Source organism: Salvelinus fontinalis, chromosome 31 (genome assembly GCF_029448725.1).
Source record: "Salvelinus fontinalis isolate EN_2023a chromosome 31, ASM2944872v1, whole genome shotgun sequence".
NCBI classification, from domain to species: domain Eukaryota; kingdom Metazoa; phylum Chordata; class Actinopteri; order Salmoniformes; family Salmonidae; genus Salvelinus; species Salvelinus fontinalis.
Window position 1 is genome coordinate 41,027,014 of NC_074695.1, and position 21,867 is coordinate 41,048,880.

Here is a 21,867-nt window from a genome sequence, read left to right on the forward strand (position 1 = left end):
TGCTGAAGCTTGTAATCAGCAGTTAAAGGAAGCTGACAGCTCAAACGACTCCCCGTCACTACTATACTGCTATGAATGAGACGAGCAGAACGTTATTAGCGCTATCAGTCTTAATGAATTAGACTTTGAAGTGGAAATAGTGCTTAAAATTCTTACATTTGACTTTTATGGTAAAGACTGAGGGATGGAGCATTTTGTCGTTAAGCTCTGGTGGAGCTGGAGGTAGCTTTGATGATAAAGCGCCCTTTAACTTTTAGTGACAGTTGTGTGTTTTGTCTTTTTTCCTCTATTGAATTCGTGAGTCACACAAAACCCCTAGCTAAAGCTCCTCCTCCCCACACACACACACCACACACACACACACACACACATTTTCGTGAAATTTCAGGACTTTTTGGGGAGTAAAAATGTTTCACCACAAATAATTAGATTTTCCTTACCTCCAAACCCTAACCTAACCCTAATCCTACCCCTTAACCTAACCTTAACACACACACACACACGCGCGCACGCGCACACACACACACACACACACACTGACTATAGACAGAATATACATGTACAGTGTACTGTGTATGTTACTGTACCTTTGATGAAGCTTTCAGTTCAAGCAGTATTACTGATTGCTGACATTACAAATTTAAAAAGTCCTGAAATGACTTTAATGTTGCACTGACATTTCGAATACATACAGTTGAAGTCGGAGGTTTACATACACTTAGGTTGGAGTCATTAAAACTAGTTTTTCAACCACTCCACAAATTTCTTGTTATTAACAAACTATAGTTTTGGCAAGTCGGTTAGGACATCTACTTTGTGCACGACACAAAGTAATTTTTCCAACAATTGTTTACAGACAGATTATTTCACTTATAATACACTAAGTTGACTGTGCCTTTAAACAGCTTAGAAAATTCCAGAAAATTATGTCTTTAGAAGCTTCTGATAGGCTAATTGACATCATTTGAGTCAATTGGAGGTGTACCTGTGGATGTTTTTCAAGGCCTACCTTCAAACTCAGTGCCTCTTTGCTTGACATCATGGGAAAATCAAAAGAAATCAGCCCAAAAAATTGGAGACCTCCACAAGTCTGATTCATCCTTGGGAGTAATTTCCAAACGCCTGAAGGTACCATGTTCATCTGTACAAACAATAGTATGCAAGTATAAACACCATGGGACCACGCAGCCATCATACCGCTCAGGAAGGAGACGCGTTGTGTCTCCTAGAGATGAATGTACTTTGGTGCGAAAAGTGCAAATCAATCCTAGAACAACAGCAAAGGACCTTGTGAAGATGCTGGCGGAAACAGGCACAAATGTATCTATATCCACAGAAAGACGAGTCCTATATCGACATAACCTGAAAGGCCGCTCAGCAAGGAAGAAGCCACTGCTCCAAAACCGCCATTAAAAAGCCAGACTATGGTTTGCACATGGGGACAAAGATCGTACTTTTTGGAGAAATGTCCTCTGGTCTGATGAAACAAAAATATAACTGTTTGGCCGTAATCACCATTGTTATGTTTGGAGGAAAAATGGGGGATGCTTACAAGCTGAAGAACACCATCCCAACCGTGAAGCATGGGGGTAGCAGCATCATGTTGTGGGGGTGCTAATCACTTCACAAAATAGATGGCATCATGAGGGAGGAAAATTATGTGGATATATTGAAGCAACATCTCAAGACATCAGTCAGGAAGTTAAATCTTGGTCGCAAATGGGTCTTCAAAATGGACAATGACCCCGAGCATTTTATATTTATTTATTTATTTCACCTTTATTTAACCAGGTAGGCTAGTTGAGAACAAGTTCTCATTTGCAACTGCGATGGCCATGGTGGCAAAGTAAATACAATATAGCAATTAAACACTGGAATGGTAGATGTGCAGAAGATGAATGTGAAAGTAGAGATACTGGGGTGCAAAGGACCAAGATAAATAAATAAATACAGTATGGGGATGAGGTAGGTAGATAGATGGGCTGGTTACAGATGGGCTATGTACAGGTGCAGTTATCTGTGAGTTGCTCTGACAGCTGGTGCTTAAAGCTAGTGAGGGAGATATGAGTCTCCCGCTTCAGAGATTTTTGTAGTTCGTTCCAGTCATTGGCAGCAGAGAACTGGAAGGAAAGACGACCAAAGGAGGAATTGGCTTTTGGGGTGACCAGTGAGATATACCTGCTGGAGCGCGTGCTACGAGTGGGTGCTGCTATGGTGACCAGTGAGCTGAGATAAGGCGGGGCTTTACCGAGCAGAGACTTGTAGATAACCTGTAGCCAGTGGTTTTGGCGACGAGTATGAAGCGAGGGCCAACCAACGAGAGCGTACAGGTCGCAATGGTGGGTAGTGTATGGGGCTTTGGTGACAAAACGGTTGGCACTGTGATAGACTGCATCCAGTTTGTTGAGTAGTGTTGGAGGCTATTTTATAGATGACATCACCAAAGTCGAGGATCGGTAGGATGATCAGTTTTACGATGGTATGTTTGGCAGCATGAGTGTCAGCATGATTCTAGATTTAATTTTGGATTGGAGATGCTTAATGTGAGTCTGGAAGGAGAGTTTACAGTCTAACCAGCCACCTAAGTATTTGTAGTTGTCCACGTATTCTAAGTCAGAGCCATCCAGAGTAGTGATGCTGGACGGGCGAGCAAGTGCGGGCAGTGATCGATTGAATAGCATGCATTTAGTTTTACTTGCATTTAAGAGCAGTTGGAGGCCATGGAAGGAGAGTTGTATGGCATTGAAGCTCGTCTGGAGGTTAGTTAACACAGTGTCCAAAGAGCGGCCAGAAGTATACAGAATGGTGTCGTCTGCGTAGAGGTGGATCAGAGAATCACCAGCAGCAAGAGCAACATCATTGATGTATACAGAGAAGAGAGTCGGCCCGAGCATTGAACCCTGTGGCATACCCATAGAGAACGCCAGAGGTCCAGACAACAGGCCCTCCGATTTGACACACTGCTCTATCAGAGAAGTAGTTGGTAAACCAGGCGAGGCAGTCATTTGAGAAACCAAGGCTGTCGAGTCTGCCAATAAGAATGTGGTGATTGACAGAGTCGAAAGCCTTGGCCAGGTCGATCAATACGGCTGCACAGTAATGTCTCTTATCGATGGCGATTATGATGTTGTTTAGGACCTTGAGCGTGGCTGAGGTGCACACAAGACCAGCTCTGAAACCAGATTGCACAGCGGAAAAGGCACGGTGGGATTCGAAATGGTCGGTATTCTGTTTGTGAACTTGGCTTCGAAAACCTTAGAAAGACAGGGTAGGATAGATATAGGTCTGTGGCAGTTTGGGTCTAGAGTGTCACCCACTTTGAAGAGGGGGATGACCGCGGCAGCTTTCCAATCTTTGGGAATCTCAGACGATACGAAAGAGAGGTTGAAAAGGCTGGTAATAGGGGTGGCAACAATTTCAGCAGATAGTTTTAGAAAGAAAGGGTCCAGATTATCTAGCCCGGCTGATTTGTAAGGGTCCAGATTTTGCAGCTCTTTCAGAACATCAGCTGACTGTATTTGGGAGAAAGAGAAATGGGGAAGGCTTGGGCGAGTAGCAGAGGGGAGGGCAGTGCTGTTGACCGGGGTAGGGGTAGCCAGGTGGAAAGCATGGCCAGCCGTAGAAAAATGCTTATTGAAATTCTCAATTATAATGGATTTGTCGGTGGTGACAGTATTTCCTATCTTCAGTGCAGTTGGAAGCTGGGAGGAGGTGTTCTTATTCTCCATGGACTTTACAGTGTCCCAGAACTTTTTTGAGTTTGTGTTGCAGGAAGCAAATTTCTGCTTGAAAAAGCTAGCCTTGGCTTTTCTAACTGCCTGTGTATACTGGTTTCTAGCTTCCCTGAAAAGTTGCATATCACGGGGGCTGTTCGATGCTAATGCAGAACGCCATAGGATGTTTTTCTGTTGGTTAAGGGCAGTCAGGTCAGGAAAGAACCAAGGGCTATATCTGTTCCTGGTTCTAAATTTCTTGAATGGGGCATGCTTATTCAAGATGGTGAGGAAGGCATTTTTAAAAAATATCCAGGCATCCTCTACTGACGGGATGAGATCAATATCCTTCCAGGATACCTCGGCCAGGTCGATTAGAAAGGCCTGCTCGCTGAAGTGTTTCAGGGAGCGTTTGACAGTGATGAGTGGAGGTCGTTTGATCGCTGACCCATTACGGATACAGGCAATGAGGCAGTGATCGCTGAGATCTTGGTTGAAAACAGCAGAGGTGTATTTGGAGGGCAAGTTGGTTAGGATGATGTCTATGAGGGTACCCGTGTTTACGGAATTGGGGTGATACCTGGTAGGTTCATTGATAATTTGTGTGAGATTGAGGGCATCAAGCTTAGATTGTAGGATGGCTGGGGTGTTAAGCATGTTCCAATTTAGGTCGCCTAGCAGCACAAGCTCTGAAGATAGATGGGGGGGCAATCAGTTCACATATGGTGTCCAGAGCACAGCTGGGGGCAGAGGGTGGTCTATAGCAGGCGGCAACAGTGAGAGACTTGTTTTTAGAGAGGTGGATTTTTAAAAGTAGGAGTTCAAATTGTTTCGGAACAGACCTGGATAGTAAAACAGAACTCTGCAGGCAATCCTTGCAGTAGATTGCAACACTTTGGCCGTTCTATCTTGTCTGAAAATCTTGTAGTTAGGGATGAAGATGTCAGAATTTTTGGTGGTCTTCCTAAGCCAGGATTCAGACACGGCTAAAACATCTGGGTTGGCAGAGTGTGCTAAAGCAGTGAACAAAACAAACTTAGGGAGGAGGCTTCTAATGTTAACATGCATGAAACCAAGGCTATTACGGTTACAGAAGTCATCAAAAGAGGGCCTGGGGAATAGGAGTGGAGCTAGGTACTGCAGGGCCTGGATTCACCTCTACATCACCAGAGGAACAGAGGAGGAGTAGGATAAGGGTACGGCTAAAAGCTATGAGAATTGGTCGTTTGGAACGTCTAGAACAGAGAGTAAAAGGAAGTTTCTGGGGGCGATAAAATAGCTTCAAGGAATAATGTACAGACAAACGTATGGTAGGATGTGAATACAGTGGAGGTAAACCTAGGTAATGGGTGATGATGAGAGAGATATAGTCTCTAGAAACATAATTGAAACCAGGTGATGTCATCGCATATGTGGGTGGTGGAACTGAGAGGTTGGATATATAGTGAGCAGGGCTAGAGGCTCTACAGTGAAATAAGCCAATAAACACTAACCAGAACAGCAATGGACAAGGCATATTTACATTAAGGAGAGGCATTCTTAATCGAGTGATCATAAGGGTCCAGTGAGTAGAGGTTGGTTGGGGGCACGGCGATCCAGACAGCTGGCCGGGTAGCTGGCTATCGGTAGCAAGATAACATAGGATGGAGGTCTGTTTTTATTTTATTTTATTTTTGTATTTTTTTTTGTCACCTCGTTCGTTTCCGTCGGTAGATTAGTGGGGTTCCGTGTGGTAGAGGGGATCGATCCAATTGGCAAAATAGATATAGTGACCCAGGGAAAAAAAAAAAAAAAAAAAAAAAAGAAATTAAAAAATTGTCCGGTATATTTATTTAGATAGCAGCCGATAAGACAGCTAATAATTAGCAGATGGGTATTCAGAAACGTCGCAATGGAAAAGCCTGTTGAAACCACCTCGGACAATTACGTCGGCAGACCAGTCGTGATGGATCGGCGGGGCTCCGTGTCGGCAATAAAGGGTCCAGTCCAATTGGCAAAAGAGGTATTGTAGCCCAATAATTCGCTGGTAGGCCTCTTCGGCTAGCCGGCAGATGGGCCTAGCTCGAGGCTAGCTCAAGGCTAACTGGTGCTTGTTTCGGGACAGAGGTATTAGCCAGTAGTAGCCACCTGGTTGCAGCTAGCTAGCGACGATGATCCGGTGTAATTGTCCAGAGCTTGCGTCAGGAATCCGGTGATGTGGTAGAGAAAAAGCAGTCCTATATTCTCTGGGTTGATATCGCGCCTGCAGACTGGCAGGTATTTGCCCGAGCTGAAGCTGGCTGGTGTCCGAGTTAAGGGCGAAGACCGCAGCAGTGGCTAACTGACTACTAGCTAGTAGCTAGTTATCTGGCTAGCTTCTGATTGGGGTTACGGTTCTAAAGTATAAAAAATAGCAGATCCGTACCACATTGGGTGAGGCGGGTTGCGGGAATGTATATTCAGTTCCAAGATGGAAAGTGAAATTAAAATATATACGAAATGTATACAAAAAATACGAGGACTATTTACGCGGGACAAGACGGGACAAGACAATACAAACACACGTCCGACTGCTACGCCTTCTTGGACATTGCATTCGGAAAGTATTCAGACCCCTTGACTTTTTTGACATTTTGTTACGTTACAACCTTATTCTAAAATGGATTAAATAAAACTAATAACTCACCAATCTACACACAATAACCCATAATGACAAAGCGGGATTTTAGATTTTAGAAATCTTATTTCTTACATAAGTATTCAGACCCTTTGCTATGAGACTCAAAATTGAGCTAAGGTGCATCCTGTTTCCATTGATCATCCTTGAGCTGTTTCTACAACTTGATTGGAGTCCACCTGTGGTAAATTCAATTGATTGGAAATGATTTGTAAAGGCACACACCTGTCTATATAAGGTCCCACAGTTGACACTGCATGTCAGAACAACAATCAAGCCATGAGGTTGAAGGAATTGTCCGTAGAGCTCCGAGAGAGGCTCAAAACATTTTCTGCAGCATTGTAGGTCCCCAAGAACACAGTGGCCTCCATCATTCTTAAATGGAAGAAGTTTGGAACCAACAAGACTCTTCCTAGAGCTGGCCGTTCAGCCAACTGAGCAATCGGGGGAGAAGGGCCTTGGTCAGGGAGGTGAACCTGATGGTCAGTCTGAAAGAGCTCTAGAGTTCCTCTGTGGAGTTGGGAGAACCTTCCAAAAGGACAACCATCTCTGCAGCACTCCACCAATCAGACCTTTATGGTGGAGTGGCCAGACGGAAGCCACTCCTCAGTAAAAAGCACATGACAGCCCGCTTGGAGTTTGCCAAAAGGCACCTAAAGACTCTACGACCATGAGAAACAAGATTCTCTCTTCTGATGAAACCAAGATTGAACTCTTTGGCCTGAATGCCAAGCGTCACATCTGGAGGAAACCTGGCACCATCCCTACGGTGAAGCATAGTGGTGGCAGCATCATGCTGTGGGGGTGTTTTTCAACGAAGGGACTGGGAGACTAGTCAGGATCGAGGCAAAGATGAACGGAGCAAAGTACAGAGAGATCCTTGATGAAAACCTGCTCCAGAGCACTCATAACCTCAGACTGGGGCGAAAGTTCACCTTCCAACAGGACAACGACCCTAAGCACACAGCCAAGTGAGTTTAGATTGTGTACTGAACGTGCGAACAACAAGGAGGAATTTGGACATAAATTATGGACTTTATCGAACAAATCAAACATTTATTGTGGAACTGGGATTCCTGGGAGTGCATTCTGATGAAGATCATCAAAGGTAAGTGAATATTTATAATGCTATTTCTGACTTATGTTGACTCCAACATGGCGGATATCTTCTTGGGTTGTGTTGGTCTCTGAGCACCGTACTCAGATCATTGCATGGTTTACTTTTTCCGTAAAGTTTTTTAAAGATCTGACACAGCGGTTGCATTAAGGAGAAGTATATCTTTAAATCTGTGAATAACACTTTTATTAATGGTTATTATGTAGTATCTTTTATTAATGTTTATTATGAGTATTTCTGTGATTTGATGTGGCTCTGTGCAAATTCACGGGATGTTTTGGAGGCAAAGCCAAATGTAAACTGAGGTTTTTGAATATAAATATGAACTTGATCGAACAAAACATACATGTATTGTGTAACATGTTGTCCCGGGAGTGTCATCTGATGAAAAATATCAAAGGTTAGTGATTCATTTTGTGACTCCTCTCTTTGGTTGGAAAATCGCTGTATGCTTTCTGTGACTAGTTGCTGACCTAACATAATGATATGTTCTGCTTTCGCTGAAAAGCTTTTTTGAAATCGGACACTGTGGTTGGATTAACGAGAATTCTATCTTTAAAATGGTGTTCAATACTTGTATGTTTGAGAAAATTGAATTATGAGATTTCTGTTGATTGAATTTGGCATCCTGCAATTTCATTGGCTGTTGGCAAGGGGTTCCGCTAGCGGAACAGGGTTCCTAGACAGGTTAACCACTTTGCGTGAGGCCACGCAAAAAGACCTAACTAATGATTAGTAAATGGATTATAAGGACCTAATTTCTTATGAATCAATATTAAATACTTTAAAAGTTGTTTATAAATGCGTGAATAATTACATTACTAACATGAACTAATGATTAATAAATGATGAATAAACTATTTGACCTATCCATTATAAATGCGTTATTAGAAAGTGTTACCCAACAATGTTGACTGCCATCACTCCAAACCTACTGAGCAAACACGTTTGTGTTTTTTTACTGTTTCTATAAATCGTTACTGTAGCCTATGCTATTTAATACACTGTAGTATCAAATCAATCCACAATGGAGTATGGCGAGAATATTCCGTGCCCCCAGCCGAATTGGAGTTGATGACAACACAAAGACTGTCAATAACCCACAGAACGTGAGCCAATGGCATGCAGTATTAAGCCATGAAACGCGTTGATTGGCCAGTGGCCAAGCCCTCGTCACACATAGAATTTATTTATTGACCAAAACCCAGCCCTTTCTCAACACCGTCAGCTATTGCGCCCCTACTTCCCGCGGTGAACATTTCTGACACACCTCAGGACCTTTTGTGCTACCACCAGCACTAAGATTTACCATTGCGTTAGGTTTGTTAAAATACAGCCCAAGCATTTTCTATGCAGAAAAATCCCATCACACACACACACACACACACACACACACACACACACACACACACACACACACACACACACACACACACACACACACACACACACACACACACACACACACACACACACACACACACACACACACATAACGTCCCCATAACCTTGTGTAAGCGCTTCCTCAGATCCATTAGGTACTTTCTACAGAGCTACATTGGGCTCCACACAGACACTAAAGTCATGTGCCTTTGATTTCATGATGTGCCTTTGATTTCATTTCATGTGTATTATCCATCTCTCTGCCCGCTGCTCAACACCAGTTTGGTGACATCGTCGAGGAGTGGACAGCAGTTGAGAGAGAGAGGTAAAGAGGGCGAGAGTGAGAAACAATGGCAGAAAACGTGTGGTAAAGAGAATGATGGGAGAGGTAGAGCGAGGGGAGCGACAGAGCTTTGGAGAGGTTGACAGCCAGAGATAGTCATGGTGAGCGGGTGACGATGAGAGGGAAAGTGAAGAGATAAGAGCAAGAAAAGAGAGTGAGACAGACTGAAGAAATTAGTTTCATTTAGACTGTCCACCATTGAGGTGGAGGACTTTATTCTCCATTATTTGCTCACTTTGGGCAGAAAAAGAGATTGAAAGTGCTGCTTTAAAGCTAGAATCCTTAGTTGCTACATCCATTTGTGGACTTATAAATTAATAATTTACCCATTGATTCTTGAAGAATACAATTTACAACCTCTTGAGCTTAGTTCTGTTGTACCCCATCAGAACCCAAAATATAAGCTTGTTTTACTCTAATGGTTGTAAATAATGTATATGAATATAATGCATATAACACTGTATAGCATCAAAACATGGTTAAAACTATAATTTGACATCATGTATGGTCAGTTCTTGCATCCATAACTCTGTCTATGAATTTGACAGTGGTTACATTTCTCCAGGCTCATCCCTCCCAACCATTTTTGCAGAAACATAGGCAGTGTAATCCTTTCAGGGATCAAGGTAAGATCCATGTACAGACTGTGTGAAGTAACAATGTTTATTGTAAAACCAGGGGCATGCAAACGACAGGTCAAGGCCAGCAGGGGTCGGTAATCCAGGGGTGGAGCAAAGGTACAGGACGGCAGGCAGGCTCGGGGTCAGGGACAGGCAGAGTAGTCAGGCAGGCGGGCTCGGGGTCAGGGACAGGCAGAGTGGTCAGGCAGGCAGGCTCGGAGTCAGGACAGGCAAAGGTCAAAACCAGGAGGGAGAGAAAAGAGAAACTGGAAAAGGCAGGAGCTGAGACAAAACGCTGGTAGGCTTGAACAAACAAGACGAACTTGCAACATACAAACAGAGAACACAGGTATAAATACACAGGAGACAATTGGGGAAGATGGGCGACACCTGAAGGGTGTGGGGACAAGCACAAGGACAGGTGAAACATAACAGGGCGTGACAGATCCGCTTTGTTATTGTTTCAATGAATGATTCTAGCTTTAAGAGGTGATTACGTAAACACCAGTGGAGGCTGCTTACGGGAGGACGGCTCATAATAATAGCTGGAACGGAGCAAATGTAATGGCATCAAACCATGTGTTTGATTTATTTGATACCATTCTACTTATTCCGCTCCCGTCCTCCCCAATTAAGGTGCCACCAACCTCCTGTGATAAACGCTAAATGCTCTGTACTATCCAGCTATCTTTTAACTGATACTGGGGCCAAGGCAACAGCTTGGTAACACTGCCGGCAGTAAGAGATAAGCATGGGGTGAGAGAGAGAGAGAAAGAACTACTGTTTGTTTGTATACACTGGAGGTGGCCCAACCTGCCACTCCCCAGTAAACAAGCAAATGTATACCGTAGCGTCAGATGTTTTTTTTCTTTTCTTCATGTCATCCCTTTACCACTACACATATGTAAGAATGTGGAAATATTATGTCATGGACCTTTAAAGGTCAAGCTGTCTAACTTTTCGTCATTGGAGCTCATTCATTATTTCTGTCCATATTCAGTACTTGTAGGTGGATGTGAACTCTATCAAACTGCCCATATAAGGACGTAGCCATGCTAAAAGGAATGAGGAAATGGAAAATATTGGCGGGGGAGGGTCTGAGATTGGAGCCAGGCTTTGATATTCGGGGTGGAATTCCGTTGGTACTTGCTGTGCCTACTAATGGGAGTTCCTTTGCTTCAGGTCATCATTGTAAATAAGAATTTGTTCTTAATTGACTTACAGTACCAGGCAAAGGTTTTAACACACCCACTCATTCAAGTAAAAAAAAAAAAAAAAAAAACTATTTTCTACATTGTACAATAATAGTGAAGACATCAACATTATGAAATAATACATATGGAATCATGTATTAACCAAAAAAGTGTTTAACAAATATAAAAAATAAATATATATTTTAGATTTTTCAAAGTAGCCAACCTTTGCCTTGATGACAGCTTTGCACACTCTTGGCATTCTCTCAAACAGCTTCACCTGGAATGCTTTTCCAACAGTCTTGAAGGAGTTCCCACATATGGTGAGTACTTGTTGGCTGCTTTTCCTTCACTATGTCGTCCAACTCATACCAAACCATCTCAATTGGGTTCAGGCCCGGTGATTGTGGAGGCCAGGTCATCTGATGGGCACTCCATCACATACACAGTCTGCAGGTGTGTTGGGTCATTGTCCTGTTGAAAAACAAATGATAGTCCCACTAAGCGCAAACCAGATAGGATGGAGTATCGCTAAAGAATGCTGGGGTAACCATGCTGGTTAAGTGTGCCTTGAATTCTAAATAAATCACAGACAGTGTCACCAGCAAAGCAGCCCCACACAATCACACCTCCTCGTCCATGCATCATGGTGGGAACCACACATGCGGAGATGATCTGTTCACTTGCTGTGCGTCTCATAAAGACATTTATTCGGGCTGCAATTTCTGAGGCTGGTAACTCTAATGAACTTATCCTCTGAAGGAGAGGTAACTCTGGGTCTTCCTTTCCTGTGGCGGTCCTCATGAGAACCAGTTTCATCGTAGCGCCTGATGGTTTTTGTAAGTTCATTTGAAAAAACATTCAAAGTTCTTGACATTTTCCGCATTGACTGACCTTCATGTCTTAAAGTAGTGATGGACTGTCGTTTCTCTTTGCTTATTTGAGCTGTTCTTGCCATAATATGGACTTGGTCTTTTACCAAATAGGGCTATCTTCGGTATACCACCCCTACCTTGTCACAACACAACTGATTGGCTCAAACGCATTAAGAAGAAAATAAATTCCACAAATTAACTTTTAACATGGCACACCTGTTAATTGAAATGCATTCCAGGTGACTACCTCAGGAAGCTGGTTGAGAGAATGCCAAGAGTGTGCAAAGCTGTCAACAAGGCAAAGGGTGGCTACTTTGAGGAATCTCAAATATAAAATATATTTTGAATTGTTTAACATAATTTTGGTTACTACATGATTCCATGTGTTATTTCATAGTTTTGATGTCTTCACTATTATTCTACAATGTAGAAAATAGAAAAAATAAAGAAAAACCCTGCAATAAGTAGGTGTGTCCAAACTTTTGACTGGTACTGTACCTTTATAAATAACAGTGAAATAAAGCTTCCCCTCTGCGGTAGCTCTCGCAAAACTAACATCCACTTTTTGTCTTATCATACCCAGATAAGCTTTTTTCGCTCTCATAGCATTACCTTCTTGAATATCTACTGTTTATACCTTACACTTTCTTGTATCTTATTTCTCATAATAATGACCCTCTCATATCTCATTACACATCTCTCCACCTCCTCCCCTATACATTACGAAGGCACTTGAATAATCTTGCATAACCACACACTCAACCCAATTACTCTATATATTCAAGAAACACAGGGTCACTTCCTAATTCAGATCTGTTAGTTTACACCAGCTTGCTAACTAAGAGTCAACACTGCTCTATGTCATGGTATGAGATGTTTTACGATGTGTGTGTGCGTGCATGTGTGACTCACAGTATGTGATGTCTGAGTACAAAGCTTTTTTTTGTGGTGTGTATGTGTATGCATCTGTGTATGCATCTGTGTATGTTTATATACTACATGACCAAAAGTATGTGGACACCTGCTTGTCAAACATCTCATTCCAAAAGCATGGGCATTAATATGTTGTTGGTACCACCTTTGCTGCTATAACAGCCTCCCCTCTTCTGGGAAGACTTTCCACTAGATGTTGGAACATTGTTGCGGTAACCTGCTTCCATTCAGCCACGAGCATTAGTGAGGTCGGGCACTGATGTTTTGCGATTAGGGATGGCTTGCAATCGACATTCCAATTTATCCCAAAGGTGTTCGTTGTAGTTGAGGTCAGGGCTTTGTGCAGGCCAGTCAAGTTCTTCCACACACCGATCTCGACAAACCATTTCTGTATGGACCTCGCTTTGTGCATGAGGGAATTATCATGCTGAAACCCCAAACTGTTGCCACAAAGTTGGAAGCAATGAATCGCCTAGAATTTCATTGCATGCTGTAGCGTTAAGGTTTCCCTTCACTGGAACTAAGGGGCCCAGCCCGAACCATGAAGAACAGCCCCAGACCATTTTTCATCTTCCACCAAACTTTACAGTTGGCACTATGCATTCGAGCAGGAAACGTTCTCCATGCATCCACCAAACCCAGATTAGTCCGTCTGACTGCCAGATGGTGAAGCGTGATTCATCACTCCAGAGAATGCATTTCCACTGCTCCAGAGTCCAAGGGCGGCGAGCTTTACACCACTCCAGCCAACGATTGGCATTGTGCATGGTGATCTTAGGCTTGCGTGCGGCTGCTCGGCCATAGAAAACCATTTCAAGAAGCTCCCGACAAACAATTATTGTGCTGACGTTGCTTCCAGAGGCAGTTTGGAACTCGGTACGGAGTGCTGCAACCGAGGACAGATGATTTTTATGCACTATGCGCTTCAGTACTTGGCAGTCCCGTTCTGTGAGCTTGTATGGCCTACCACATCGTTGTTGCTCCTAGACGTTTCCACTTCACAATAGCTGCACATACGGTTGACCAGGGCAGCTCTAGCAGGGCAGACATTTGACGAACTGACTTGTTGGAAATGTGGCATCATATGATGGTGCCAAGTTGAAAGTCACGAAGCTCTTCGCTAAGGCCTTTCTACTGACAATGTTTGTCTATAGAGATTGCATGGTGGTGTGCTCGATTTTATACACCTGTCAGCAACAGGTGTGGCTGAAATAGCCGAATCCACTAATTTAACTTTTGTATATATAGTGTATGTGTGTGGTCTCTGTCAGTGTATGAGCTTGCTGTGTCTGCTGCTCAATGCATACAAGCCGAGGCACTCGACCTGAGCACAGTTAGTAGCGTTGAGTCATATGCTGGGCTAATGAAGAAATGTGTTGGGGAAGTGAATTGCTTAATGAACACAGCTGCCTCACTTACCATGGGGCTTGAGTGAGGGCAAGCTGAGTCTCCCTATGACTGACTGCATGAACTCTGATTCCACACTACCACTTTTCCATAAGCCTCTTTATAGGGTTTATGTGTTACTCATGACTTTGTCGAGATAACCAACAATGGAGCAAATCAGGAAGCTGGTCTAACACAGGGCCATACCCCTAATCCATCTGCTTATTGCTGAGGGCCAAGTAAAGAGGCATCGGGTATTACATATGACTAGGGATCGAATCCCCAAACCTTCCAATCTCAGGTGGCTACTGAGTTGGCCGAAAAGACCATAGGAAAACACCAGAGCTGCTGAACAGTCCTTAAGTCCTTAGCAGCATAGAGATAGGTAGAGTGTTCACAAAAATAGGAGTGCCCTCTTTCCATCTCCATGTTTAGCATTTGTTTGTATCCAAAGTGACTTACAGTTAACATGCAGTACATTCAGTTGCCTATGTGGGATGTAGCCCGGCAATTGAACCCACAACTTTGGTGTTTTGAGCATTACTCTCCGACCAACTGAGCCATCGGAACCATCAATCAATCAATTTGCCCAGCCCTTTTCATAGCAACATTGGGCGTTATGTGCTACACGGTAACCATGGAGAGGAGGAACGGTGTATGTAGAGCAGCATGGCTTTGCGGCCTTGGCGTTGTGGGCGCTAGAGAAAGAGCTCAGCAACCCAGAGAATCAGGAAACAAAAGCCACATATTCATCTCCAATTGACTCCCTGAGGCCAGTCTCTGCCCCTACCCCTCCCTCACCCCCCTCTGTATCCAGGGATGTGTTAGGAGCAAAGGCCCTCTCAGTGACACTGAGCACTGGATTATGGAGGATCTTTATATCACTCACACACACACATAATGCTTTGTGTAATCTTGTCCCCGTGGCATATCCACAAGGCATTTGTATCTTTCACAATTGCAGTGAAATAACTGGGTCTTCTGCTGTAGCTGCAGTTATAGGACTTCACTGTCAGATCTCTATCTCAACCAGAAGATAGCAGAAAGCTGCTCTTGGACCCTGAGTTGTTCATCCTCGCTTTGATCTGAACACATGGGACACTATCCTAGCGGCCTGTTGAGAATTTTTCAGAGAATCAATGTGTTTCCATTTATATACTGTGTGATATATGACGTAGAATCAACCATAGAAACCCATATATAGTAACCTATTGCTAATAGTATTTCATAGGACTCTGGTCAAAAGGAGTTCCCGATATAAGGAATAGGGTGGTATTTGGGATGGAGAATCTCCAGTTCATGCTATTCCTCTTCTCCTTCTGTCACAGCACAGGTCAGTGAAGTCATTTTTCACAGCCTAACATGTTCTCTTTTTTTGACAGAAATCTGGGCAAGTCTGGATTGAGGGTGTCCTGCCTGGGATTAGGTGAGTGTGATGATCCATTCAATTGAACTCAATGTCATGTTCATTGTCCTGGAAGGAAATGCATTGTGCAGTCAGGAGTTACAAAAGATACAATGTATGTTCACCACATTCTCTGCAGACAATGGACTTCCGCATATGCATGGCTGCTCGCGTACACACACACACACTCATAGGGGCGGTTTCCCGGACACTGATTAAAACTAGTCCTGGAGTAAAAAGCAAACGAAAGGGAGAATCTCCATGGGAAATTATTTGAAGTTCAGGGCTAGGTTTAATCTGGGTCCGAGAAACCACTCCATAGAGTTCTAACACTCTCTACTCTCCACAGGCACGTGGGTTACCTTCGGAGGACAGATCACAGACGAGGTAGGCGGAGACTCCATACTCACAACATCCATTCTCCATGTCCACAGTGTATGTGACATAGTGGAGTCAATATGTGCGATATTAGAGTGACATCCTAATTCAACCATGAATCTAGCTGTCAATATCCAGTTTAGTTGCTTGATTGATTATTATTTTTATTAAAATTAAATTTTAGGTGTAGACTAACAGTGAAAATTCTTTCTCACGGGTCATTTTCCAACAATGCAGAGTTAAAGATAAAGATACAAATAAAATGTAAAATAGAAATAGTGACATGAGGTAATGTATAAATACACAGTGAATAACGACTAACAATAATTAGTAAAAACAACATGGCTATATATAGGGAGTACCAGTACCGAGTGAAGGTTATTGGGGTACGAGGTTATTGAGGTAGATATGTACTGTACATATAGGTAGGGGTAAAGTGACGAGGCACTTAACAAGGATAGATAATAGACAGTAGCAGCAGCGTATGTGGTGAGTGTGTGCACAGCGCATGTTATCCATGTGTCATTGCTTTATGCTAATCAACTAAAGCCTTTTCACTTCAGACCTTCTATTAGACAGCACAGACACCCATGTCAATTCTCTCTCTCTCTCTCTCTCTCTGTAGATGGCGGAGGAAATAATGACACTGGCCTATGAGAATGGGATCAATCTGTTTGACACAGCAGAGGTCTATGCTGCAGGGAAGTGAGTGCACACACACACGCACACATGCACGCACGTGCAGACACACATGCACACACACGCGCTCACACACACACCACACACACACATCCGTTCTTCCATTCCATCTCCGTCTGTTTTACTGGGCCTCAGTGGCTAACCACTTTGAGGTCACTGTAGCTTCAGAGCGTGGTTGAACTCCCATCCCCTCAACTGCATAAGAACATCTTCAACTGCATTACGTGTGTGTGTGTGTGTGTGTGTGTGTGTGTGTGTGTGTGTGTGTGTGTGTGTGTGTGTGTGTGTGTGTGTGTGTGTGTGTGTGTGTGTGTGTGTGTGTGTGCGTGTGTGAAATTATTGCTAATAACACACACACACCACATACAGTACACACACCACATACAGTACCCACTAACAAAGCTGTGTTTGATAAGAGCTGTCACATAGAGGAAGATGTGCTTGATGGGAAATGATAAGAGCCATTCATGGAGAACACATTGGTCCTTGGGGCAGAGATGTAACATCTGTCAACAGCCAGAGAGATGCAGCGTCCTCGACCCAATCCTCCCTCTATCCTTCCCTTTCACATGCTGAGAATGTCCTTTTGGAGAGAGAAAGAGAGAGCGCGAGAGAGAATGAAAAAAGTCTGAAAAAGCGATAGACAGAGCATTATTCTCTGCTGTCACGTTTCAGTAAATCGCCTGCGTCATTAGCCTTGACCTCATAGACCAGAAGTCCCCACTGCTCTCCTATTTCACAAATTGTGCTCAGTACTTCCCTCATGCACCATTTGTCAATAACATCCAAAGAGTGGTATTCATTAAACTTCCCATGGTTGTAAGAATTTGTTGTTGTTCTCTTCCAGGGCAGAGGTCGTATTGGGAAACATCATCAAGAAGAAAGGTTGGAGGTGCGTAGAGTTTTATGGGATTTTTGTTGTTGTCCGGAGTCATTTTCACGCATGCCCCAGTGTGTGTGTGTGTGTGTGTGCGTGTGAAATTATTGCTAATGCCATCTATGTTGGAAATTAAACTATATAAATATATTTTTTATGAGCACGGCCTTATTTCTATTACAGCATATTGGATGACTGTCTTTCATATTCCATTCACCCAGCTCAATGTAACTGTAACGGATTTCCTCCTCCTCTTCATCCGAAGAGGAGGAGCAAGGATTCGACCAAAATGCAGCGTTGGAATAGGACATAGTTCGTTTTTTGTCTTGTTAAATAAATTCACTAACTTGAATAACTAACAAAATAACAAAATGGAGTAGACAGACCTGGACATGCGAACTTACATAAAACGAAGAACTCACGAACAGGAAAAATGACTACACAAAAGAACGAACTGACAAACAAACCGAAACAGTCCCGTATGGCGCGACAAACACAGACACAGGAGACAACCACCCACAAAAAATCAATGTGAAAACACCTACCTTAATATGGCTCTCAATCAGAGGAAATGAAAACCACCTGCCTCTAATTGAGAACCATATCAGGTCACCCTTTAACAAACATAGAAACACATAACATAGACTACCCACACAAACTCACGCCCTGACCGTCAAACACATACAAAATAACAGAAAACCGGTCAGGAACGTGACAGTAACATCCATAGGTTTAGGCTTCTACATGATCCTAAAAAATGTCCTTTACTCAAAATGAGGTTGTTACAACCTAGCTTATGAATGAAAGTTTACAACGTAGGTACACAGTTCAAGACAAAATTTTGAGTAATCAAGGTGACAGACAGTGACACATTCAACACCACCTTGCACACTCTTGCCTGCATCTAGCTGATCTAGGTTCTAATCATTAGTCCAACAGTTGCAAATGAGAGTTCCTATTGGACAAATGAATGTATGTTTATCCCCGTTTTGTTCCGTTTGCTTCCGTTTAAGAAACTTTTTCAATAGAATTGGCGGAATGAATACATCCCTGATCACACGCAAACACAATTCACTTTCATAACAGCCACATATTAACAGCATGATCACTTTACACGTTGTATATATACTTCTCGCATCTACGCGCTCTCCTCCTCTTACCTTTTCCCTTCGCTTGTGGACTTCAGTGCACAACACATCAGCTGTCTGTGACCAGGCAAAAAAACGTTTTCAAACCAATCATTCATATCATAACTGCTAAACGCTACTCACAGCCTACATCGTGGTCACCATATTAGCTAACATCAGAGACAAAATACAGTGCTTTGCACAAGTATTCACCCCCCTTGGCGTTTTTCCTATTTTGTTTCATTACAACCTGTAATTTAAATAGATTTTTATTTGGATTTCATGTAATGGACATACACAAAATAGTCCAAATTGGTGAAGGGAAATTTAAAAAAAAAAAAAGAATTGTTAAAAAAAAAAAAAAACAGAAAGGTAGTGCGTGCATATGTATTCACCCCGTTTGCTATGAACCCCCTAAATAAGATCTGGTGCAACCAATTACCTTACGAAGTCACATAATTCATTAAATAAAGTCCACCTGTGTGCAATCTAAGTGTCACATGATCTGTCACATAATGTCAGTATATATACACCGGTTCTGAAAGGCCCCAGAGTCTGCAACACCACTAAGCAAGAGGCACCACCAAGCATGCGGCACTATGAAGACCAAGGAGCTCTCCAAACAGGTCAGGGACAAAGTTGTGGAGAAGTACAGTACAGGGTTGGGTTATAAAAAAATAAAAAATAAACTTTGAACATCCCAAGGATGTTAAATTTTTTTACGAACATGGCACCACAACAAACCTGCCAAGAGAGGGCCACCCACCAAAATTCACAGACCAGGCAGGGAGGGCATTAATCAGAGAGGCAACAAAGAGACCAAAGATAACCCTGAAGGAACTGCAAAGCTCCACATCGGAGATTGGAGTATCTGTCCATAGGAACACTTTAAGTCGTACACTCCACAGAGCTGGGCTTTACGGAAGAGTGGACAAAAAAGCCCTTGCTTAAAGAAAAAAATAAGCAAACACATTTGGTGTTCACCAAAAGGCATGTGGGAGACTCACCAAACATATGGAAGAAGGTACTCTGGTCAGACGAGATTAAAATTGAGCTTTTTGGGAATCAAGGAAAATGCTATGTCTGGCGCAAACCCAACACCTCACATCACCCCGAGAACACCATCCCCACAGTCAAGCATAGTGGTGGCAGCATCATGCTGTGGGGATGTTTTTCATCGGCAGGGACTTGGAAACTGGTCAGAATTGAAGGAATGATGGATGGTGCTAAATAAAGGGAAATTCTTGAGGGAAACTTGTTTCAGTCTTCCAGAGATTTGAGACTGGGACGGAGGTTCACCTTCCAGCAGAACAATGACCCTAAGCATATTGCTAAAGCAACACTTGAGTGGTTTAATGGGAAACATTTAAATGTATTGGAATGGCCTAGTCAACGCCCAGACCTCAATCCAATTGAGAATATGTGGTATGACTTAAAGATTGCTGTACACCAGCGGAATCCATCCAACTTGAAGGAGCTGGATCAGTTTTGCCTTGAAGAATGGGCAAAAATCCCAATGGCTAGATGTGCCAAGCTTGTAGAGACATACCCCAAGAGACTTGCAGTAGTAATTTCTGCAATAGGTGGCTCTACAAAGTATTGATTTGGGGGGGTGAATAGTTATGCACGCTCAAGTTCAGTTTTTTTGTCTTATTTTTTGTTTGTTTCACAATAAAAAATATTTTGCATCTTCAAAGTGGTAGGCTTGTTGTGTAAATCAAATGATACAAACCCCCCAAAAATCAATTTTAATTACAGGTTGTAAGGCAACAAAATAGGAAAATAGGGTAAATACTTTTGCAAGCCACTGTAGCTTCTAGAACTAACGCATTAGTAAACCTGCTAGCTACAATCATGCAGTAGAGTGTACAGTCAGCAAGCAGTTTAGCAGTTACACCGGCGGGCCCTGTTGGCAAGAAATCAATAAAACCAAAAGCTTACCTTGACTTGGATAAGTTCCTGTGTTGGATAGCCATAGCCAGCTAGGTAACATAGCATCCCTCTCTGTTTGAGCCAGGTATTGGGTAGGCTAAACTAGCTAGCTGCATTCGCTAGCTTAGCAAGTGAAAGTGAAAAAAATACAACAACATATAGCTAGCTCTCTCTCTCTCTTGCTTCTCCTTCATTTTTGAGGAAATTCATTTGTTCAAAACTGTTCAACTATTGTCTTTCTCTCTCTTTGAGTCAACTAGTCATCACATTGTATGCACTGCAGTGCTAGCTAGCTGTAGCTTATGCTTTCAGAACTAGATTCCTTCTCTGATCCTTTGATTGGGTTAATTAACATAAACACGTAGCCTACAAGCCACGGATGTAGACCTTTGGAACATTTACATTTTAAAAAGTCTAATTAAGCCATGTAATATAGCCTACACCTTCACAATAAATACATTATTTATTTTAGACAGGTCTAAAGAAACATGATATGAAGAAAATGTAGTCTATTTCAGGAGAACAGAATAGAATACTCTGAGTTGTCCTTATGTTAGGTCCTGATCTGGCTATGCCATATGGCTGTGAGCTACATTAGTTAATTTAGCCGACAAGATTTGCTTAGAATTCCATGGCATTATTTTATATTACTTTATAGTATGAAGAATACAATTGAACAAAGCTGAATAAAATATAAATTATATTTTCTCCAAATGATTGGAGGGAATGAGCACATGCATTCGGTGTTGAGCGATTAACAAACAAATAGGTATTCCTATATGCTTACTTAACACTTATTAATGTCCCTTTAGTTGTTCTACAAATGTTGGGCTATATGTTTTGATTTTTAATACATTGGACGGCTGCATGATGCGACTCCAATGATTATTTGAAAAAAGTTGCTTGAAAGGCATGAGCTCTGCTTAGTTTTTTTGTGCAGGCTGTACACACATCTTCAGTCTCTCATTCACAATTTGAGAAGCACTTGATAATGCCTTGAATTTCCCGGCGGCATCCACTTTGTGTGGCCATAATGCACCCTAAAAATAACATGCCTTTTGCAGCGCTTCTCCCTGAGTGCTGCCTGCTCTGAAGCAGCTCTCATCTCACTCACACTGCTCTCCTTCATGTGATCAGGTCTTTCTCAAAAGCTACAAGTGAAGACAGACACATCCAGGACGCAACTGCGTGCGTCCTTATCCAATTCCGAGGTGCATATTGAAGATATTG

The 21,867-nt window shown here is 42.7% G+C and overlaps 1 protein-coding gene across 2 annotated transcripts in view; it reads left to right on the forward strand.

The window, feature by feature from the left end:
* LOC129830253 (voltage-gated potassium channel subunit beta-2-like) overlaps nucleotides 1–21,867 on the forward strand; it is a 111,219-nt gene that overhangs the window by 63,925 nt on the left and 25,427 nt on the right. For both annotated transcript variants that reach the window (XM_055892675.1, XM_055892676.1), the window contains 4 exons: nucleotides 15,602–15,645; nucleotides 15,974–16,011; nucleotides 16,628–16,707; nucleotides 17,549–17,593. In XM_055892675.1, coding sequence (XP_055748650.1) covers nucleotides 15,602–15,645; nucleotides 15,974–16,011; nucleotides 16,628–16,707; nucleotides 17,549–17,593 — 207 coding nt within the window. The remainder of the gene's footprint in view (nucleotides 1–15,601; nucleotides 15,646–15,973; nucleotides 16,012–16,627; nucleotides 16,708–17,548; nucleotides 17,594–21,867) is intronic.